This window comes from Aphelocoma coerulescens, chromosome 5 (assembly GCF_041296385.1).
Source record: "Aphelocoma coerulescens isolate FSJ_1873_10779 chromosome 5, UR_Acoe_1.0, whole genome shotgun sequence".
Lineage (NCBI taxonomy): Eukaryota > Metazoa > Chordata > Aves > Passeriformes > Corvidae > Aphelocoma > Aphelocoma coerulescens.
Window position 1 is genome coordinate 13,949,566 of NC_091019.1, and position 22,201 is coordinate 13,971,766.

General features: G+C 63.1%; 2 protein-coding genes across 4 annotated transcripts; one reads left to right on the top strand and one right to left on the bottom strand.

The window, feature by feature from the left end:
* Positions 1–314: 314 nt before the first annotated feature.
* Positions 315–2,347, bottom strand: CHURC1 (churchill domain containing 1). Its single transcript, XM_069016680.1, has 4 exons — positions 2,267–2,347; positions 2,057–2,192; positions 1,170–1,240; positions 315–731 (listed from the first exon to the last, which is right to left on the bottom strand). The coding sequence occupies exons 1-4, from the start codon at positions 2,303–2,305 to the stop codon at positions 639–641; spliced, it is 339 nt and encodes a 112-aa protein (XP_068872781.1). The 5' UTR covers positions 2,306–2,347; the 3' UTR covers positions 315–638.
* A 1,203-nt stretch (positions 2,348–3,550) lies between these two features.
* SPTB (spectrin beta, erythrocytic) lies at positions 3,551–22,172 on the top strand. Of its 3 annotated transcripts, XM_069016668.1 has the most exons (36): positions 3,551–3,612; positions 6,992–7,189; positions 7,264–7,415; positions 7,587–7,760; positions 7,870–7,961; positions 8,044–8,124; positions 8,217–8,332; positions 8,527–8,639; positions 8,719–8,906; positions 8,988–9,105; positions 9,458–9,616; positions 9,700–10,002; positions 10,150–10,300; positions 10,392–11,259; positions 11,342–11,479; positions 11,561–12,320; positions 12,413–12,615; positions 12,699–12,789; positions 12,869–13,015; positions 13,555–13,818; positions 13,951–14,166; positions 14,253–14,342; positions 14,440–14,715; positions 15,060–15,190; positions 15,440–15,644; positions 15,724–16,098; positions 16,242–16,486; positions 16,565–16,703; positions 16,782–16,866; positions 16,962–17,158; positions 17,243–17,352; positions 17,626–17,707; positions 20,268–20,437; positions 20,519–20,692; positions 20,764–20,806; positions 21,297–22,172. In XM_069016668.1, exons 2-36 carry the CDS (start codon positions 7,042–7,044, stop codon positions 21,471–21,473), a joined length of 6,981 nt encoding a protein of 2,326 aa, XP_068872769.1. In that variant the 5' UTR covers positions 3,551–3,612; positions 6,992–7,041; the 3' UTR covers positions 21,474–22,172. The 3 variants fall into 3 exon arrangements, with proteins under 3 accessions (XP_068872769.1, XP_068872770.1, XP_068872771.1); XM_069016669.1 differs by lacking the exons at positions 20,268–20,437; positions 20,519–20,692; positions 20,764–20,806; positions 21,297–22,172 and adding an exon at positions 17,975–20,260; XM_069016670.1 differs by lacking the exons at positions 20,268–20,437; positions 20,519–20,692; positions 20,764–20,806; positions 21,297–22,172 and having other exon boundaries at positions 17,543–17,718.
* Positions 22,173–22,201: the final 29 nt, after the last annotated feature.

Sequence of the window (22,201 nt, forward strand, 5' to 3'; positions counted from 1 at the left end):
CCCACACCCAGCTCCTTCCCGCCTCAGGAACATGGAATTCCCAGCAGGGCATGGCCAGGTTACAAACCCCAGGGCAGGGGGAAGTGACCCCAAACCAACTCCTTGGGAAGGCAAAATGATCCAAGTCCTTTCTCTGCAGGGTTTAAGAGAGCACTGGGAGAGTGCAGTGGGCTCTCCAATGCTGGAAAGGGCTAAGGAGGAATTCCACAGGCTCCTGTGATGAAGATAAGTCCCCTGCATCAGCACCCAACACCCTTCACCAGCTCCAGTGGGTGAAGCCCACCCCCTGAATACTCCCACCTGTGCCACCAAGCTGTCACATGTCACATTTATTGCCCCACACATGAGAGCTCCTGAGGCGGGATGGGGTGGGAATCCCTTTGGATCCTGTTTTGGGGACCCCTTTAGGTCTTCAGCACATGGCGGGCTCAGGCCATGGCACTGCATCCCATCCCTGCAGTCAGGGTTGGAGCCAAAATGCTCCAGAAACATGGGAGCATCCGGTGTCAGGCGTTCACTGCATCCAGGCCGGAAGTTTGGAGGAGCAAATCATGTTAGGGACACTGTGGTCCCCAGGTACTACAGTTCCAGGGATCTCCCAGAGCTCCTGGAAGCTCATCCCAGGATACACGTGGGGATCAGAACAGCGGGGTCATCTGGCGAGGGTCGTCAGGCAGGATGCTGACGGAATCCTCAGCACGGCCGCAGAGCAGGCACAGCATGGTATATTCCTGGGGGAAGGAAAAGGCGGGGGGGGGGCTGGAAAAAGGGGGACTGCCACGGCCCTGCTCCCCCACAGGGAAACCCGAGCCAGATCTGGTACCCGATCCCCGATTGCAATCAGAGCCAGGGGATCTTGTTTCCAGCCCCACTGGCTCCCCTGAGCCTTTTTTCCAGCGGTTTGCTGCATAGGAGATGTGCCAGCAATGAGGAATGGGGGTCACAGCCCCCTCCCATCACCCACATTCCCATGCCAGCTGCGCTGGGCTTCCCCCACAAAGCACAGATTAGTGCTGGGGGGACTCCAGGTAGCCCTGAGCACAGGGATGTGGCTCTGAATCCTTTGAGGCTCCATCCCAGGGAAGGTGGGAATCAGCCCATGGAAGGGTGGGTATGGAATTCCAGAGGCAGAGGAGCCGGGAAGGGCTTCTGAGGGACAAGAGGCAAACCTGGTAGTCATCCACTATGCTGAAGGTGTACTCATGGCGTGCAATCAGGTGGTGGCAGTTCTTGCACAGGTCTGTGGGGCAGGGGACAGTGGGGTGAGGGGACATGGACACTGTCCCTGGGGTATCCCCCCACTCCCCATCTCTTGGGACAAGCCCCAATCCTCTGTGCCTGCCCTCACCCCCGGGGCATAGATGTCCCAGTCCCCAAAGCATGAAGCCCCCAAAATTCCCCTCCCTGCAACACACCTCCCTTAATGCCCATCGGCGACTCCCTGACACTTCCTCTAAAACCTGAGACCCCCTTCCTGGGCATCCACCATTCCCATCCTCAGGAACCCCCAAATATTGAGACCCCAGATTTCCCCTACTCAAACTAATCCTCCCTTAGGCCTCCCCCTCCTCTGACCTCTGAGCCCTCCCCATCACACCCCAGAACTCCCTCCCAGCCCTCAAGACATCCCAGAATCCAAATGTTACCCCCAGGCCTCAGTCTTCAAGGCCTCCACCTGTGGCCCCCAGCCTTCAAGACCCCCAGATCGCAAAGGTCCCCTCCAGCCCTCTCTAACCCTCAAGATCACCCAAGCTCTAGACTCCAAAGGTCCCCCAATGCCCTCAGCATCCCTCAAGACCTTCAAGACCCAAGGTCTCTCCCAGCACTCAACATTCCCGGACCCCCGACCCCTCCCAGCCTTCAAGCCCCCCGCCCAACCTTCAGCGATCCCTGAGTCCCAGGCCCCAAATGTCCCCTCAGCCCCCGAAGAGCCCCAGACCTCAAAGGCCCCCTCAGGCGCCCCAACCCTCAAGAACCCCAAGACCCAGATCCCAAAGGCTCCCCCACCCCCTCAAGCCTCCCCGGGCCCTCACTCCCCCGGTGCCCCCCACCGCACGGTCATAGGTGACGATCTCCTCCCCGCCGTGCAGGCCCGCGGCCCGGTTGCCGACCAGCACGAAGTCCCGGCGGCCGCACTGCGCGCACCCCACGAAGTTCAGGAGGAAAGATCCGCCCTCCAGGCAGGTGGTGCCCTAGGGCGGGAGCACAGGCTGGGACCGGTGCCGGTGCCGGGGGCGGTGCGGGAGCCCCCCGCGCCCCCCCTCACCCGCTCCGGGTACTCGGTGCCCACACAGCCGCCGCACATCTCGCGCCGCCCTCACCCGCAGATGCCGCGAGAGCCGCGCCGAGGGGCGGGGCTCAGCGATGGGGCGGGGCTCGGGCTCGGGCGTGGGCGGGGCCTGGGGCTGGATGGGCGGGGCCTGAGGAAATGGGCGGGGCCTAAGGCGCCGTGGGGCTGCTTGGGGCGACCGGGAGTAACCGGGGGGGGCCTGGGCTAGTCGGGCACCCAGGGCTAGTGGGGGACGCCTGGAGTGACCTGGGGAGCATCCAGGGCTAGCGAGGGGCACCCAGGGCTAGCTGGGAGCTGCCTGGGATTAGCTGGGGGATATCCAGGGCTAGTGGGAGACCCTGGGAGGTACCTGGGGGGCATCCAGGGCTACTGGGGGGCATTGAGGGCCAACTGTAGGGTGTTGTTAATTGACTGGGGGACACCCTGGCTTAGTGGGAAATACCCAGGGCCAGGTGCCGGGTGCCTGGCTGTGACTAGCTGGGGAGCATCCAGGGCTAGTGGGGGACACGCAGGGATGACTGTAGGGGGGCTTGGGCTAGCTGGGGGTCATCCAGGGCTAGCTGGGGACTGCCTGGGTTAGGTGGAGGACACCAAGGACTAGCTGTGGGACATACAGGGCTGGTGGGGATCACCCAAGGCTAATTAGAGAGTGCCTGGGACGTGCTGGAGTACACTGAGGTCTAGCTATGGGGTGCCTGGGACGAGTTGGGGAACTCACAGGGCTAGTGGAGGACACCTAGGGCTAGCTGAGGGATGGCTGGGACTAGCCGGGGGGCATCCAGGGCTAATGGGGTACACCCAGGACTAGCTGGGGGGCATCCAAGGCTAGCGGGGGACACGTGGGCTCGCCGGGGGGGATGGCCGGGGACCCCGGCGGGCGTCGGCGGGGCGCTGCGTCTCTCCGCACCCTGCAGGTGCCGGTGCCGCCTGTGCTGCCGCCGGTACTGCTGCCGGTGCTGCCGCCAATGATGTTGCCGATGCCGGTGCTGCCGGTGTCGGTGCTGCTGGTGCTGCTGCCGGTGCCGGTGGCGCTGGCGGCCGGGGGGCGCCGCTGTGCTGCATTGCGGGGCGGGCGGCCCGTCCCCGTCCCCGTCCCTGCGCCCATCCCCGTCCCCGCCCGCCCGGTCGGCTCGGCCCGGCCCTCCCGGGGGGAGCGGGGCTATCGGGGCCGGGCAGCGCCGCCGGCTCCGGGTAGGAATGTCCCTGCGCGCCCAGATAATGTTATTTATATCGCGGTGCAGGGCGGCTCCGCTCCCCCCGCCCCGCTCCCGCACCGGCCCCGCCGCCGCCGCCGCCGCTCGCCCGCCCGCCGCCCCGCGCAGGTGAGACCCCGCGGCACCGGGATGCGCCGCTCCGGGGAACACGGGGGGGACCGGGAAATAGCGGGAGGCGCCGCTCCCCGGGGACACGCGGGGGGGGGGCACCGGCAGACGCTGCCCGCCCCGGGGATACCGGGTGGGGGGTGCGGCACCGAACACCGGGCGCGGTACCGGGGGGGGCCGGTGGGCACGGAGGAAAGTTTGCTGGGGGGTGGTGAAGAGCCCTCCGGGGAGCCTGAGCCCCCTTTTCGGGAGATCTGCTGTTACCCCGTGTCCCTCGGGGCTGCTCTCGGGAAGGACGGGGCGGGCGAGTGGCGATGACTTTCTAGGGACACCCTGGGGACAGCCCGGGGACAGTGTGGGGACACCCTGGGAACACTTTTCCTGGGGTGCCAACCCCTGGAGGGCTCCCCACTCCAGTCCTTGGTGCTCCCAGCACTGTTGGGACGCGATGGAAAAGCCGAGTCCTGAGGGTCTTGGTGGGACACATCACCCAACCGACTTTGTCCCCCACTTTTTAGCAACTGGGCAAACTGGAGTTAATGGAAAGGGTTTTTAGGGGGCCATGCCCTTGGCCCCCTTGTCCCGGTGCCAGGAGGATGCTCCCGGGTGGGTGTTGGGCTGGGGGAATTCTTACCTTCACCCCAATAACCTAGGAGCCCCCCAGGCCTGATTTCCCAGCTTTTCCTTTTATAAATCTCCAGCTCCCAAGCCAGGGGATTGGGGTGCGCTGGAAGACTGTGGCAAGCACAGGAGACTCAGAAAACCCTGCTTGGTGCCAGCATGGCCCCCCACAGAGTATTTTGTAGCTATTGTATGGTTTGGGGGCACTCGCTGGTGATTTTGGGGTACGGGGGGGCATCTCCTAAGAAGGGAGCGGGGCTTGGCTGGCGCCGTGCTTGGGGGAGGCCTATTTATAGCCAAAAATGTCTGTAGAGTGTCAGCACGTGTGCGTGTCACCGGCTTGGGTGACATGGGACAGTCCTGGCATGGCCGGCATGTGGCCCTGGGGAAGCCCAAATTCTCCTGGCGGGTGGGAGTGTGGCCGGGGAGCCCTGGCCGGAGCGGGGCATCGCAGCCAGAGGAGCCGTGCTGTGCCTTTCCATGCCCAACCACCCCGTGCTGTGCCGTGCGGCCGTGCCGAGAGGGACCATCTGCTCCCGGCCCTGGCCCTGCACCTGGCAGGCAGGAGACTGTTGGGGGACTGGGGGGATGCCCCCCAGCTCCTGCCCCTTCCCAACCAGAGCATGGCTGCTTGTGGACATGGGGGAGATGCCAAATCCAAGTGTTTTAGTGAAGTGGAGCAATAGGGACATGCCAGGCTCTGGGTGGTGGTGATGGGGCAGAATTTTGGGGTGTTTTGGGGGATTCTGATGAGTTTCTGTGCACTGGAAATGGGCTTTCCGGCAGCATGCTGTGGCTGTGAGGGATGAGCCAGGGAATGGATTTGAGGGTGCCATGGGCGCCAGGTGCCAACCATTGCCCTGGCTGCCCTTGGGGTGTGGGGGGACATCCCCCATGCCCAGCGGGGGGACTGTGGTGGTGGCACAGTGCCAGCCCCTCACCGGGAAGTGCTGATTCACTGTGCCGAGCCGCTGGCCGGGGAAGGCGACGCTGCCCGGGCCACGGCCGCAGGATGCTGGCGGCGAGGCCGGCATGCTGGCATTCCCAGCTTTCCGCACGCTGAGCGGGAGGAATGACAATTCCCGGGTGGCGGGTGCTGGTGGTGGCGTGGCTGTGCCAGGGAGGGATGCTCAGAAGGCGCCGGTGTGGTGGAGGGAGATTTAAAGGGTGGGTGAGCGCCCGTGCTCAGCATGCTCCCATGGGCCTGCTGTGGCTCCCTTCGGCGTCATCTCCTCCTCCTCCCCCTCCCCCTCCTCCTCCTCCTCCTCCTCCTCCTCCTGCTCTTTCTCCTCCTTGGATGCTCGAGGCCATGGCCCCACTGCTGTGTTGACAGGGACAGTCAGAACTGAGGTGTCCTGCAGAGACCTGACACAACTTAGCACACCCATCCTGCTGGCAGATCCTGAAGTTTTGGGGGCAAAATCCCCAAATTTGGTCTCCCACAAGGCTTTCCTGCCAGGGTGAGCTGGGTGCTCTGGCAGAGGCAGGGAGTCACGGCATGAGAGGCTGTAGGCCTGGTTCCAGCACCCTCCTGCCTGCTCCGGTACACACCTGCATGGGCCCTAACACCCACTCGTGTGCCTGCTGCATGTGTCCCATACACACTCTGGTGCGTTCCTGCATGTCCTTGGTCATATGTGCACACTCTGGCATGTTCCCGCATGTCCTTGCTCAGGCATACACACTCTGGCACACTTCTACTTGTCCTTGTTCACCTGGGCACTCTCTGGCATGTCCCTGTGTGTCGTTGCTCAGAGATGCACACTCTGGCACACTTCTGTAGGTCCTCATTCAAATATGGGCGCTGTGACAAGTCCCCACATGTCCTGGCTCACAGGTGCACACTCTGCCACCCTTCTGCATGCCCTTCCTCACACTTGCACACTCTGGCATGCTCCCTCATGTCCTTGCTGCACTGTCCACACTCCTGCACGCTCCTCCACATCCTTGCATGCTCCCAGTGCTGCCAGGTCCAAGTCAAGGCCCTGCCTGCGCCGCCCCGATTAGGGTGTGCAGTTGGGGTGTGGCACAGCCTGGGCCGCCCCGATAACCCTGCCAGGGGGGACCTGGGGGATGCCCAGGGAGTCCGAAGGGGGCCTGGGGGCCCACGGCCTGTCACAGTTCATGGGGACAGCAGGGATTCGGGGCACACGGGGTTTCCCCTGGCACCCATAGCTGAGAGCTCTGTGCAACTCCAGGTTGCAGTAGGGGTCCTGGACATGCTGCTGGCTGTGGGGAGCCCCAACTCATCTCCTCACACCCCTCAGGGGCCCCAGCAGCTACCGACAGCTGCTCGGAGGCATTTTTAGATACCAGCCATGTCCTATCTGTGTCTCAAATATCCCCGGGGGTGGGTGGCCCCCCCCTGCCGGCAGCTGTCACCCACTTTCTGCCACCGGTGCTGGTGAAGCCCCTGAGCAGCACAGGGGTCGGGTTGGGGGTGAGAAGCAGCTCCTTACCTGGGGGCATCCCAGGACTTGGGGGGAGACCCCTGGGGACCTGGGCTGAGGTTTCAGCTGGGCAGAGGGACCCGGGTGGGGACACAGCACTGTAAATAGTCACTGGCACAGCTCGGCACGGCGCAGCATGGGGGTACTGGAGCGGGCAGCTGCCAGGTGCCCCCCCAACACCTGGGTGGGGCGAGGCTAAATCCCTCTGAGCAGCTTATCCCACAGCTCTGAGCCGCAAATCCCCACGTGCCGCAGGGCCGGCGAGCCACTGTGGCCGCACCAATGCTCACTGTCCCGCTGTCCCCCAGGGGTCTCTCGCCGGTAGCCGACGGCCACTGGGCCGGGGCACACCGGGACCATGACCTCGGCCAACGACTACGAGCAGCTGGAGCTGCAGCAGCAGTACAGCCGCATCAATGTCCGCTGGGATGCGTCCGACGATGAGCTGGACAACGACAACAGCTCCGCACGGCTCTTTGAGCGCTCCCGCATCAAAGCCCTGGCAGGTGGGTGGCAGGTCCCCTCGGTCCCACCTGGGTTGTCCCCGCTGTCAGTGACCCTGTTCCTACTGTCCCTGCAGACGAGCGGGAGGCCGTGCAGAAGAAAACCTTCACCAAGTGGGTGAACTCGCACCTGGCTCGTGTCACCTGCCGCATCTCAGACCTCTACATGGACCTCCGGGACGGGCGGGTGCTCATCAAGCTGCTGGAAGTGCTGTCAGGAGAGCTTTTGGTAGGAATCCCATCCAGCTGGAGACCCTGGGACCTGTGGCCTGCCACACCACACCATCTCTCTTGGTGTTGGCCAAGGGTTGTGGTGGCAGCATGGGCGTGGGGGTGTCCCTGGGCAGGGCTTGGGGTACCTGGTGTGGAGGGGAGGGTGCTGAGTGCTGTCGTGCCCCAGCCCAAGCCCACCAAGGGCCGGATGCGGATCCACTGCCTGGAGAACGTGGACAAGGCGCTGCAGTTCCTGAAGGAGCAGCGGGTGCACCTGGAGAACATGGGCTCCCACGATATCGTGGATGGCAACCACCGTCTTGTCCTCGGCCTCATCTGGACCATCATCCTCCGCTTCCAGGTGAGGACAGGTGGTTTGGGGCATCCCTCCACTCCACACCTCATTCCCAAGTGGGAGCCATCCTGCATGGAACTGCTTTTCCAATCCTAGAATGTCCTTTTGCCCCCAGATCCAGGACATCATCGTGGAGACACAGGAGGGCCGGGAGACACGCTCTGCCAGGGATGCACTGCTGCTTTGGTGCCAGATGAAGACAGCAGGGTAGGTGGTGGGACCCCCATGCCACCACATCAGGGTCCAGGAGTATCCGGAGGGTGACAGTGACACCCTGTCCCCATCACAGGTACCCACATGTGAATGTCACCAACTTCACCTCGAGCTGGAAGGATGGGCTGGCCTTCAATGCCCTAATCCACAAGCACAGGTAGGTGGCACAGCAGCAGGCCCCAGGGTGTCAGTGGCACTGAGAGATGTCCCGCAGGTGTGTCACCCCTGTCCCATGCCCTCTGTCCCTAGGCCTGAGCTGGTTGATTTCCAAAACCTGACCAAATCCAATGCCCGGCACAACCTAGAGCATGCGTTCAGTGTGGCAGAGCGGCACCTGGGCATCACCCCTCTCCTCGACCCCGAAGGTGAGACAGTTGCTGCCAATCCTCCTGCCTCAGTTTCCCCTGGGACATTCCTGGGCTCCATGGAGCACAGAGAGGTTCCCAATACATGGAAGCAGGGCATGGGTGGTCACAGGAGGGACCTCATGAGGCCATGGTGGCCTGTGGGGTGGGTTGAGGTTGGGTCAGGAGTGACACCTCTCGCTCACACTGGGCAGATGTGTTCACGGAGAACCCTGATGAGAAGTCCATCATCACCTACGTGGTGGCCTTCTACCACTACTTCTCCAAGATGAAGGTGCTGGAGGTGGAGGGAAGGCGCCTGGGCAAGGTAGGGAATGGCGTTGAGGTGATCAGGGGTGTTCTCTTGGGGTGCCAGCCTCTTACGCTCACCCCTGGTCCTGCTGCAGGTCATCGAGCACGCCAAGGAGACGGAGCGGATGATCGAGGGCTATGGGGGGCTGGCATCTGACCTGCTCACCTGGATTGAGCAGACCATTGCCTCCCTCAACAGTCGCAGCTTCGCCAACTCGCTGGCTGGGGTGCAGCACCAGCTGCAAGCCTTCAGCACATACCGCACCGTGGAGAAGCCCCCCAAGTAAGAGCCCCTTGCTCCCCGTGCCTGCCTGGTGGTGTGGGGCACCCAAGGGTGCCCAATGCTGAGCTCTCTCTGGGGCAGGTTTCAGGAGAAGGGCAACCTGGAGGTGCTGCTCTTCACCATCCAGTCACGGATGAGGGCCAACAACCAGCGTGTCTACACCCCACATGAGGGCCGCCTGGTCTCTGACATCAACCGGGTATGGGCTCCATCTGCTGCAGTAGCTGGGGGCTGTCTCCTGCAGTGAAGTCAGGTCCATCTCCTGGGGGAAATTTAATTCCTCTCCTGAGGCAGACTGGGTCCATCCGAGAACAGTTCAGGTCCTTGGGCAGGCTGGGATGGGCCCTGGGGCAGGCTGAGTCCATCTCCTGAGGCAGTTCAGGTCCATTCCAGGACACACTGAATTCATCCTGGGGCAGGACTGATCCATCCCATAGCAGGTTGTCTTCCACCACCTGGGGGTCCTGGTGGGGTTCGCCCACAGAACAAGACATGGGTGGTGGGGGGACGTGGGATACAGGTGCCACCTGTCCACTGCCGCCTTCCCCCAGGCCTGGGAGCAGCTGGAGAAAGCGGAACATGAGCGGGAGCTGGCGCTGCGCAACGAGCTGATCCGTCAGGAGAAGCTGGAGCAGCTGGCGCGGCGCTTCGACCGCAAAGCAGCCATGCGGGAGGCCTGGCTGAGCGAGAACCAGCGCCTGGTGGCCCAGGTGAGGACGGGGACCCCCACCCCAGGGACCTCCACCCTGGGGAGCTCCACCAGAGCCTCACTTCGGGCTCTGTGCCGGGGCAGGACAACTTTGGGCAGGACTTGGCAGCGGTGGAGGCAGCCAAGAAGAAGCACGAGGCCATTGAGACGGACACAGCTGCCTACAGGGAGCGAGTGCAGGCCATCGAGGCAGTGGCCAAGGAGCTGGAGCTGGAGGGCTACCACGACATCCAGCGCATCAACGGGCGCAAGGACAACATCCTGCGGCTCTGGGAGCACCTCCTGGAGCTGCTGGCTGCCCGACGCCAGCGCCTGGAGATGAACCTCACTCTGCAGCACCTCTTCCAGGAGATGCTCCATTGCATTGACTGGATGGATGAGGTCAAGGTGAGCTGTGGACATTGGGTGTCACATGGGTGAGGTGTCTTTGTTCCACCAGGTGTTGGAGGGAGTTCCCTGAGGAGGGAGATAGATGTTGGGGTGCTGCTGCTGAGTTTTGGGTGTCAGTGGGTAATGGCTGAGGGTCTCCTGCAGGTGAAGCTGGCATCTCCCGAATCTGGGAAGCACCTTCTGGAAGCAGAGGAGCTGCTGCAGACCCACCGTCTGCTGGAGGCCGACATGGCCGTACAGGCAGAGAAGACCCGGGCCATCAGCGCTGCTGCTCTCCGCTTTGCCGACGCTGAGGGTAGGTGTGCCGGGACACCCCAGCATCCCTGGCGTGGCAAAGGGAAAGCAGGACACTGGACTGACGACCACTCACCCTGCTCCCTGCCCAGGCTATCGTCCCTGCGACCCCAAAGTCATCCGGGACCGCGTGAGCCACCTGGAGATGTGCCGGCGGGAGCTGCAGGTACTGGCGGCGCGGAGGAGAGCCTTGCTGGAGCAATCCCGCTCCCTCTGGACCTGCCTGTGGGAGCTGGATGAGGCAGAGAGCTGGATCAAGGAGCAGGAGCAGCTCTATTCCTCCCTGGACTTTGGGAAGGACCTGCCGGGCGTGCTGCTGCTCCAGCGCCGGCACACCGCCTTCGAGGCCGAGCTGAGGAGCCGGGGTGGGCGGCTGGAGCAGGCGCTGGCGGTGGGCGAGGGGCTGGCAGCCTCAGGCCGGGCGGCTGAGCGGCTGCGGGAGCGGGGGGCGGCCGTGCGGGCGCTGTGGGCGCAGCTGGAGGAGCTGGCGGCGTTCCGACGGCGCGGCTTGCGGGAAGCCGAGGGCTTCTTCCAGTTCCAGGCGGAGGTGGAGGAGCTGGCGGAGGGGCTGCAGGATGCCCGCCGGCGGGCGGCCGCCGAGGAGCTGGGCCAGGATGAATCCCGCACCCTCGTCCTGCTGCGGCAGCACCAGGAGCTGCTGGACGAGCTGGCGGCCGCCCGGGAGCAGCTGGACAGGCTGGCGCAGCAGGCCGAGGGCTTCCCACCGGAGCTGCGTGCCGGCCCCGAGGCGCAGAGCCGGCTGGCGACCCTGCGGGAGCTGCACGCCGAGGCAGCCGCGCTGGCTGAGCGCCGCGGCCGCCAGCTGCAGGACGCCCTGGACCTCTACACCGTTTTCGGGGAGAGCGACGCCTGCCATCTCTGGATGGGCTCCAAGGAGACCTGGCTGGGAGAGCTGGAGGTGCCGCAGGCGCTGGAGGACCTGGACGTGACGCAGCGCAGGTAGGAAGGAGCCCCCACCGTGGCAGTGCTGCCGTGCCCTGTCCTGAGTTGCTGCTTGTTCTAAACCTGGACATTCCTGCAGGTTGGACGGGCTGGAGCAAGACATGGCCACCGTGGCTTCCCAGATTGCTGCAGTCAACCAGGCAGCCGATGGGCTCCTGGCCAGCGGGCACCCCCGGAGCCCCCAGGTCCGGCAGTGCCGGGAGCAGCTTAACGAGAGGTGCGGTGGCGGGTGATGCCAGGGCGAGCGGGTGACGCGGTGATGGTGCGTTCCCCACCATCCTCCACTGCTGTCCTACAGGTGGGGTCGGTTCCGGGAGCTGGTGTCGGAGCGCCAGCGGGCAGTGGGCTCAGCCCTGCGCCTCCTCAACTACAACCTGGAGTCCGAGGAGACCCAGAAATGGCTGCAAAGCAAAGCCCGGGCAGTGGAGGCCACGGCCGAGCTCGGCCGCGACCTGGCCGGCGTCCTGGCCACCCAGCGCAAGCTCTACGGCATCGAGCGGGAGCTGGCGGTGGCCCAGGACCGCCTGGCTGCCCTGCGCTCCCAAGCTGAGCGCCTGGCCGAGGAGAGGCCTGAAGTGGCTGTGGAAGTGGCCCAGAAGCTGGCGGCGGCCACGTCCGCCTGGGATGAGCTGCAGGCAGCCCTGGCAGAGCGAGCAGTGTCCCTAGGGGAAGCTGGGCAGCTCCGGAGTTTCCTGCAGGACCTGGATGACTTCCAGGCGTGGCTCTTTGGCGCTCAGAAAGCCGTGGCGGCCGTTGATGAGGTGCCGGCATCACTGGGGGAGGCAGAGGAGATGCTGCAGCGGCACGAAGCTGCCTGGCGCGACGCCGAGGAGCATGCAGGAGCCTTCACCGCCTTGGTGGAGGCGGGGGAGCGGGTGCTGGGGGGTCAGATGGACCCCGAGTACGAGGGGCTGCGGCAGCGCCTGGGCGGTGTGAAGGATGGCTGGGCTGCCCTGGGCAAGATGGCAGAGGCTCGGAAGCGCTTCCTCACCCAGTGCCGCGACTTCCAGGAGTTCCTTCGCGACACCAAGCAGGCAGAGATCCTCCTCACCAAGCAGGTGGGTGCTCAAGTGATGTCCTTTGGGTCTCTTGGCTCACAGGCACCCCAAAAACGGGTGATTGTGTGCTGATCCCTTGCTGTGTCCCTCAGGAGTACACACTGTCCCACCTGGAGCTGCCCTCCACGCTGGAGGGCTCGGCTGCTGCCCTGCACCGCTTCCAGAACTTCCGTGCCAGTGTGGAGAGCAATGCCAAGAAGGTCCCGGAGGTGGTAGTTGGTGGCACCAAGCTGGTGGCTGAGGAGAACATCTTTGCCGAGAAGATCTCTGAGAAGTGCCAAACTCTCCAGGAGCGGTGAGTCCGGCGCAGGGCCAGCGGGTGGGTGGGTAGCGTGTGGGCAGCAGGGCTGACGCTGCACACCCATGGTCCCCTGCCAGGCATGGAGCCGTCATGGACAAGGTGGAGGAAGCAGTGGGTTTGATGCAGGACAACCACGACCTACAGACCTTCCTGCAGAGCTGCCGGGAGGTAGGAATGCAGCACAGCTTGTGACACCCCCCGGGGGTCCCTACTGACACTGCTGAGCACTGACACCCCTTCCCTGCAGTTTGACGCCTGGGTGGATGAGAAGATGCTGATGGCTCAGGATGTCTCCTATGGAGAAACCCGTGGTCTCCACAGCAAGTGGAAGAAGCACCAGGCATTCATGGCTGAGCTGGCACCCAACCAGAGCTGGCTGGAGAAGATTGAGGCGGTGGGTGCTGGCACCATGATGGCCAGAGAGAGGGAATGGTGTTGGGGAAGAGTCTGGAGCATGAGGAATTGTTGAGGGAGCTGGAAGGCTCAGCCTGGAGAAAAGGAGGCTCAGGGGGGAACCTTCTCGCTCTCTACAACTCCCTGACAGGAGGGTGCAGCCAGGTGGGGGTTGGGCTCTGCTCCCAGGGAACAAGGGAAAAGACAAGAGGAAAAGGCCTCAAGTTGCATCAGGGAAGGTTTGGATTGGATATCAGGGAAAATTTCTTCAGGGAAAGGGTTGTGCAGTCCTGGCACAGACTGCCCATGGCAGTGGTAGAATCCCCATCCCTGGAGGGGTTTAAAAGCTGTGTGGATGTGGCATTTGGGGACATGGGTTAGTGGTGGCCTTGGTAGTGTTGGGGGAATGGTCGGACTCGATGGCCTGAGAAGTGTCTTCCAACCTTAACAATTCCATGACTCTGGAACGCTCCCAGCCTGCTGCATGGGTGGGATGCCCCCATGCCGCAGTGACCACCCTCCTCTCTGCTGTTGCTGCAGGAGGGGACGGAGCTGGCCACACGCAAGCCGCAGTACAGCGCGGTGGTGACACAGCGGCTGGAGGAGCTGCGCCAGCGCTGGGCCGGGCTGCGCAGCGCTGCCGAGGACAGGGGCCGGCAGCTGTTCGAGGCTGAGCGCTCGGCCCTGTACGCCCGGAGCTATGGGGAGCTGGAGAGCTGGCTGGGGCGGGCGCAGGAGGAGCTGCGCCACGCTGAGAAGGTCAAGGACCTCACCGCCACCAACCTGTTGCTGAAGAGGTTGACGGTGGGTGCTGGCACCTCACTGGGTCCTTTGGAAAGGGGCAGGAGGCCCAAGGCAATGGGGTTTGTTCCCAAATGGAACTGGGGTTCTCCATCTCGGCTCTGATCCCTAACTCACATGGATTTGTCCCACCAGAGACTGGAAGAGCAAGTGAGAACGTGGATGAAGGAGCTGGAGGAACTGGGGTGGCATGGCACCCCTGGTGCCGGGGATGTACCAGATGCCACCAGGCAGGAGCAGATGCTCCAGCAGCGAGTCCTTGAGCTGCTGGAGCCACTGGAGAGGAAGAGGAAGGAGCTGGAGACTGCCAAGGCCATGTACCAGCTGGGGCGGGATCTGGAGGATGAGACAGTGAGTATCCTTGCTGTGGCGAGGGCCAGGGGGCTGGGGCTACCCATGGGTGCTGTAGGGGGCTCACTGGGTGCTCTTTCCTGCAGCTGTGGGTGCAGGAGCGGCTTTCCCTGGCAAGGTCAACGGATCACGGCACCGACCTCCCAAGTGTGCAGCGCCTGACCAAGAGGAACGAGGTGAGCCTGGGTACTGCAGCAACACCCACCATTCTGGGTGGTCCCTCGGGATCCATCCCATGGGTGACTCTCACTGTGACTTCCCTCCTGCTGGCAGACACTGCAGAAGGAGCTGGCAGGCCATGCCCCCCGCCTGGGTGAGGTGCTCAGCCGGGGAGAGGCAGCGGGGAGCAGTGAGGAGCCAGGCCCAGAGCTGGCGGTACTGGCACAGGAGCTGCGGGAACTGTGGGAGACGCTGCAGGAGGAGGCAGCTGCCCGGCACCAGCGCCTGCAGGAGGCCGGAGAGGCCCAGCAGTACTACCTGGATGCTGATGAGGCTGAGGCCTGGGTTAGCGAGCAGGAGCTTTTCATGGGACCTGAGGAGAAACCAAAGGTGAGGAGTGTTTCCATGTGGTGCTCCATGTTTGGCGGGGTCTGTGCTGCACTGGGCCCTGCCTTGCTGGGATGCCCAGTGTTGATCCAGGTGGTCCCACGCTGTGCAGTTGAACATCATCCATATGTGACACACCACCGTGTGTCCTGCTCTTATGTGTCATTCCCCTGCCATTACACACTATCCATCCCATTCCATGCCATGCTCTTCTGAGCTCACCATTTCTCCCTATGGCATCAGATAGAGCCAGGACATTCCTGTAGGGTGGGCACTGGGTCTAGACCCTAGTCCCTGTTCCCTTACCATGCCAGGTGCTGATGGCACCGATGTTTTCCATGCCATAGGACGAGGAGAGCTGCTTGATGATGCTGAAGAGACATGTCCGGCAGCTGCGCTCCATCGAGGACTATGGACAAACCATCAAGGAGCTGGCAGGGAGGGCACAGCAGCTGCTCTCTGCCGGCCACCCAGAGGGGTAGGTGCCACGCCGTGTGTCCCCTGTCCCTCAGGGTGACCCTGTGCCCTCAGCACTGCGTGGGCGGGGGGTTTGGCTGGAGCTCTGGCACTGTCAGGTGCTCCATTTGGGCAGGGAGGTGGTCGCAGAGGGATACGGGGAGCACAAAGCGGGTCCTTCACCCCCAAACCCCCCAGATGTCAACACAGGTGGGTTGGGGACATTTTTTCATGGGTGAGAACTGGGTGTCTGTGTGCCGGGGCCGCGCAGGGAGCAGATCATCCGGCTGCAGGGCCAGGTGGACAAGCACTACGCGGGGCTGAAGGAGGCGGCCGAGGAGCGCCGCCGGCGCCTGGAGAACATGTCACACCTCTTCCAGCTGAAGCGGGAGGTGGAAGAGCTGGAGCAGTGGATTGCCGAGCGTGATGTGGTCGCCTCCTCCCCGGAGATGGGGCAAGACCTGGACCATGTCATGGTGAGGATGATGGGATGGTTGTGGCAGTGACAGCGGGTGGCTTGAGGGGGGTGACTTGACTCCTCTTCCCTCCATGCAGCTCCTGCGGGAGAAGTTTCGAGAGTTTGCACGAGAGACAGGCAGCGTGGGGCAGGAGCGCGTGGACCGGGTGAACCTTACCATTGAGGACCTCATCGACGCGGGGCACATTGAGGCGGCCACCATAGCCGAGTGGAAGGATGGGCTGAATGAGAGCTGGGCCGACCTCCTGGAGCTGATCGACACCCGCATGCAGCTCCTCGCTGCCTCCCACGACCTCCACAAGTACTTCTATGACGGCGGAGAGCTGCTGGCCCTCATCGCTGCCCGGCGCAAGGAGCTGCCCCAGGATCTGGGCGAGGATGCCGGCACAGTGGAGGCTTTCCACCGGATGCACAGCGCCTTTGAGAGGGACCTCCAGCTGCTGGAGGCACAGGTGAGGCTCCAGCCTGGCGTGGATGCCAGCACTCAGCATTCCCCATGATCTTGTGGAAGGTGTCCCTACCCGTGATGGGACACTGGGCTCAATGGCCTTTGAGGTCCCTTCCAGCCCAAGCCATTCTGTGATTCTCCGTGCAGGTGCAGCAGTTTCGGGAGACAGCAGCACGCCTGCAGACCGCCTATGCCGGGGAGAAGGCAGCTGGAATCCAGAAGCAGGAGCAGGAGGTGTCCCGAGCGCTGCAGGAGCTGCTGGAAGCGTGCAGTGGGCGCCGGGCACGGCTGGTGGACACGGCTGACAAACACCGCTTCTTCAGCATGGCACGGGATCTGCTCTCCTGGATGGAGAGCACCGTCCGGCAGATTGAGACACAGGAGAAACCCAGGTATGGATGCACCCAGCAGGCACCCGGAATGGGACATGGAACTGACGGCACCACTGACACTGGTGCCTGTGTCCCCAGGGATGTCTCCTCGGTGGAGCTGCTGATGAGATATCACCAGGGAATTAAGGCTGAGGTGGATGCTCGGGGAAAGAACTTCACCACCTGCATTGAGCTGGGCAAGAAGCTGCTGCAGCGCAAGCACCAGGACTCGCCAGAGGTGAGGGAATCAGGGATAGGGGGCGATGGGGGCAATGCCGTCTGGCCCACCCCACCCCCTGACAGCAGCCCCTTGCAGATAAAGGCGAAGCTGGTGGAGTTGGTGGACAAGAGGAAAGCCATGATGGAGACATGGGAGCAGCGCTGGGAGCGGCTGCGGCTGCGTGAGTCTGCCGGGGATGCTGGGGAGAAGTGTGGTGGTGCTGGGTGTGGTGGGATGGGTGGTCCAGGGGCTGAGCACTGCCTGTCCCTCCCACAGTGCTGGAGGTGTGCCAGTTCTCCCGTGACGCCTCGGTGGCCGAGTCATGGCTCATGGCTCAGGAGCCCTACCTGGCCAGCAGTGACTACGGGCAGACGGTGGATGCAGTGGAGAAGCTGCTGAAGCGGCACGAGGCTTTTGAGAAGTCCTCAGCCACCTGGGAGGAGCGCATTGCCGCCCTCAGGAAGCTGACAACGGTGAGGAAGGCTTGGGATGAGGCCTCTGCTGCCCTGCCTCAGTGTCCCCCCCATCCCTTAACACCTTCACCCCTTCCCTGGCAGCTGGAGCTCCTGGGCGGGCGGTCCCTGCGTGAGGGGCTGGTGCGGGATGGGACGACGCGCTCTGAGGCTCCCGACTACTGCCTGGATCTGGATGGGGAGCTGGAGGCCGGGTAAGGGATGCCACCACTGTTCCATGTAACCAGGGACACAGTTTCCACATCCCTCTTCTCAAACCATTAAGGATGTTTTTTAGCGTTAAGGGGCTTTTTAGCAATTTACCTTTTCCAAGCAATAAATTGATGCTGATAAAGAGGAGAGATGAAGGTCAAGCCTCACTCTGACAGGGCTTTCATCCCTCAGGAGTACAGGAGAGCAGCAGCCAGCCCCATCCCTGTGGGATCATGTCTGGGATGGGGATGATGACTGACTGTCTCCCTGTGCAGCTCTGAGGAAGAGGAGGAGGAGGAGAAGAAGGATGTGAGCACACAGGACACTTCACTGCCCACCACGGATGGACCAGAGCCGGTCAGTTCTTGAGTTTAGCTTTTACCTTCCCCGACAGCCAAAAAAGTGTCCCTGCATGTCTGTGCATGCCCCCGTGATCGTGACCTCATTGTGCTGACAGATCCCTGCATGCCCAACCCTCACCTTGTCCTTGCCTTGTGTTGAATAAATGCTGAATTACCCCAAAAAGGCTGGGTGGGCAGAGGGGTGCTGCAGGTCCCCTTTGCCCCAACTCCTGGGGTGACATGGGGGGTGGCACCCACGGTGTATGTGTGTGTCTGGGATCAGTGCAGCGACCAGAGTTGGAGCGTCTGCCCTGGGGCCACCATGTCACCCCAAGGGACATCATTGCTGTATGGCACATCAGCACCCTTCGGGGCATCGTCACCCTGCAGGGCACTGTCACCCTGTGGGACATCATCTGCACCCTGTGGGGAATTTTCACCCTGTGGAGCATCATCACCCCAAGAGACACAGTCACCCGTATGGGGCATTGTCACCCCATGGAGCACTGTCACCCTGTGGGGCATCAGCACCCTGTGGGACATTGTCACTCTACAAGGCGTCAGCACCCTGTGGGGCGTTAAACCCCGCAGCATTGTCAGCCTGCAAGGCAACATCGCCCACAGGGCATTGTCACTGTGTGCCAGCCCCTGTGCTGGCTGCCAGCTCTCTGCTCCTCCCACCTGCTCTGCCTGCGTGGGGACACGATGGCTCTCTGTGACTCTGCCTGCTTAGGGACAGGAGCCCCTTCTCCCTCTTCTGCCTCTTCTGCCTGCCTGGGGACACAGGCATCTCCTGGCTCCTCAGGGACCAGATCACTCTCCCCTGCCTGAGGACAGGATCCTTGAATGCCTACATGGGAACAAGCTCATTTGTGCCTGATCAGGGACATGGGGATCTTCTGGCTACTCAGGGACAGTGTGCCCTTCTGCCTGCTTGGGGACATGGCCACTTTCATCAGCTTGGGGACAGCAGCCCTTTCTGCTTACTGCCAGCTTGCTCAGGGACATGGACATCCTTTGGCTCCTTGGGGACAGGAACCCCTTCTGCCTCTTCTGCCTGCCTGGGGACATGGGCATCTCCCGGCTTCTTGGGGACAAGATCATTTCTGCCAGCACAGGGACATGGGCATCTTCTGACTACTCAGGAACAGGATCCTCTCTGGCTACTTGGGGACATGGCCACTTTCAACTGCTTGGGGACAGGAGTGCTCTCAGCTTACTGCCAGCCTGCTTGGGAACACGGGCATCCTCTGGATCCCTGGGGACCAGATCACTTTCCCCTGCCTGGGGACAGGATCCTTGAGAACCTACCTGGGGACAAGAGCATTTCTGCCAGCTCAGGGACATGGGCATCTCCTTGGGGACAGGGGATGCTTTCTTGGGGATATGGGAATCTTCTGGCTCCTTGGGGACAGGATGCTCTTTGCCTGCTCAGGAACACAGACACTTTCACCTCCTTGGGGACAGGAGTCCCCTCTACGTGGGACATCTCCTGCCTCCCTGGGAACAAGATCACATTTGCCTGCCTGGGGACAAGACCCCTGACTACATACCTGCGGACGAGATCAATTCTGCCTGCTCGGGGACATGGGCATCTCCTGGCTCCTTGGGGACAGGGGCCCTGGCCAAGCCCCTCCTCTGGCACCCAGCTGGATGGGTGTCCCCTTTGTCGGGCACTACATTCCTCAACCAGACCTCCCCAAGTCCCCTGGGCTGGCGACAACACTGAGGTGGCTCCTAGGACTGCCCATCTAGCTTGGTTCAACCTCATCACCCCAACTCTGAGGAGACACTGGCACTGAGACTGGCGGGTGCCAGGGCTGGCTGGTGTCCCAGCCACTCACTGGGGTCCTCCCAGTAGCCACCAGTTTTTGTGTACTGGAGCTGGTGGCTTCACTGGCACTGTGCTGAGGGTCCCAGCTGATTCCTGGGGTCTTCCCAGTACTTACCTGTTCTCAAATACTGGAGCTGGGGGGGTTACTGGCACCAAGATCTGGGGGTCCTAGGGCTAGACCATGTCCCAGCCGCTCACTGGGGTCCCCCAGTAGCCACCAATTCCTGCACACTGGAGCTGGACAGGTTGACACACACACACGTTGACACTGCACTGAGTCCCAGGGCTGGACCATGTCCCAGATGCTCACTGGGGTCTTCCCAATAACCATCAGTTCCCACACACTGGATCTGGTGGGGTCACTGGCACTGCACAGAGGGTCCCAGGGCTGGGCTCACTGCAGGATTGCAGACAATCACATCTGGCATGGGGATGCTGAGCGGTCCTCTCAGCAGTCACCAGCTCCCACATACTGGAACTGGTGGGGTCATTGGCACCCAGCCACTCAGTAGGGTCCTCCCAACAGCCACCAGTTCCCACATACCAGAGCTGATGAGGTCACTGGTATGGAGACCTGGGGGTGACCCACCCCCAGGCCACCAGACTGAGGTCCATGGCCCACTGGTGACAGCAACCCATGTGCCCAGTGCCACCATGGGAGGGGACAACAACTTGCCATGGGTCCATCAGTGTCAGTGGGTGGGTGACACCATGGCGTAACCACGCCATTGCCTCGCGACAGCTGGTGCCAAGGACAGGTGATGAGGAGCCGGTGTCACCAACCCCACGGCCACCACGGGAGGAGCCAGAGGAGCCGGCCACGCTGCCTGCCCGTGTCAGCAGTATCCAGCTGGAGGGCTACCTCGGCCGCAAACACGACCTGGAGGCGGCCACCAAGCGCGCATCCAACCGGTAGGCACAGCGGCGGCGGCGGCGGCAAGCGCGGTGTCTCCGGTGGGGCGGTGTCCCCGGGGTGACGCAGTGCTGGCACAGGTCGTGGAGCACGCGGTACTGCGTCCTGCGGGGTGGCCAGCTCGCCTTCTTCAAGGACGCCAAGAGCCGCGCGCTGGGGCTGCCGTGCCAGGGTGAGGAGCCCCTGGGGCTGTGGGATGCCCGCTGCGAGGTGCCCGCGGGCTACAAGAAGAAGAAACACGTCTTCAAGCTCAGGTGAGGGTGCGGCACCACACGGGGTGGCATGGCGGGCAGACGTGGCACTGGTATCTGTGCTCTGTCCCTAGGCTCAGCAACGGCAGTGAGTGGCTGTTCCATGGCAAGGATGAGGTGAGGGGTGGCCTGGGGGGACAGGGGTGGCTGGTGGAGCCCAGGGGGCACAGGGTGGATGGGGGATGTGGTGGTGGTCAGCAGTGCCCAAGGGGACATGGGATGGCCAGTGGTGCCCATGGGACACAGGGGTGGTCAGAGAGGTCCAGATGGACAAAGCATGGCTGGTTGTTCCCAGGGGTACACCAGTAGTGCCCAGGGGTTCATGGGGTGGCTGTAGATGTCCAGGGAACGTGGTGGTGGCCAGCAGTGACCAGGGGTACACAGGGATGGCCAGGGGACATGGTCAGCAGTGGCCAGCAAGGCTCAGAGGGGCAGAGGATAGCGGGGGTGCCGTAAGGACACGGTGAAGGGCTGGCAGTGCCCAAGGGGACATGGGTGCCTGGGGAAGACCTGGAGCAACTGACATCACCCAGGGGGCCCTGAGGGTGGCTGGGACGCTGCTGAGGGACCAGGGGAGCCCCCCCTGACCATCCCCCCATGCCCACAGGAGGAGCTGCAGGCCTGGCTGCAGGGGCTGAGCACAGCCATCATGGAGTGTCGGGGCAGCCGTGGGAAGGCACAGAGCCTTCCCCTCCCCCTGCCCATACCGCCGGCCCCCCCTGAAGCCCCCCTGCCCCGCAAGGACAAGGAGAAACGCTTCAGCTTCTTCCCAAAAAAGAAATAACCCCCCTGAATGGCGGAGGGGGGGGGGAATGACACCCCATGTCACGCCAGTGGGGCCACACATGCGTGAGGACACGCGTGTGCGGTGCCTGTACAGGTGCCACTGGGTCTGGGGGGGGCACGCGGGGGTCACGCGTGGGCAGGAGCCCCCCAGCCCCCCTGCCACGAGCACACATGTCCGTGTGCACAGGTGTATATATATATATTTGTATTTATATATATACATACATTTACACGCTTCAGGCACACCCCTGCGCGGAGGCGGCCGCAGGTGCCCCCCAGGCGTGTGCCCCCCATGCCCACACGTGTCCCTGCACGCACACGTCTGCACACGTGTGTCCCCGCATGCAGGTGCACCCCCGGCCCCCTCTGCACGCACGGCACAGGTGTGCGCCCCACAGGTGTGCATGGACCCCCCAGCACCTGCACGGGGGGTGCCTGGGTGCCCCCCAAAGCCATAACCCCCCCCCAAAGCGTGTGGGTGCAGAGGGGGGATCCCCCAGCCCCCGCGGGCACCAACCAAAGAGTGTCAGCCCATGGGGGCCCCTCTCCGGCACCCACCCCGTGCCCCCCCCAGCCGGGGTGGGGGGGCCCCCTGCATCCTGCACATGGGCTGAGACACCCTGGGGGGGGGTGGGCAACCAGAGAGGAACTTTGGGTTCAGTTTGGGGTTTTTTTTCTAATAAAGATATGAAAGCGAGCGGGGTGCAGTGCTGAGTGCCTGCAGGG

Coding starts and splice junctions, on each gene's coding strand:
- CHURC1 (XM_069016680.1), bottom strand. CDS start 2,305: ATGTGCGGCGGCTGTGTGGGCACCGAGTACCCGGAGCGG. Junction 1,241..2,056: donor GGAGATCGTCACCTATGACC/GTGCGGTGGGGG, acceptor CCTGCCCCACAG/ACCTGTGCAAGAACTGCCAC. Junction 732..1,169: donor GCATAGTGGATGACTACCAG/GTTTGCCTCTTG, acceptor TCCTTCCCCCAG/GAATATACCATGCTGTGCCT.
- SPTB (XM_069016668.1), top strand. CDS start 7,042: ATGACCTCGGCCAACGACTACGAGCAGCTGGAGCTGCAGCAGCAGTAC. Junction 7,190..7,263: donor CCGCATCAAAGCCCTGGCAG/GTGGGTGGCAGG, acceptor CTGTCCCTGCAG/ACGAGCGGGAGGCCGTGCAG. Junction 14,716..15,059: donor GACCTGAGGAGAAACCAAAG/GTGAGGAGTGTT, acceptor TCCATGCCATAG/GACGAGGAGAGCTGCTTGAT.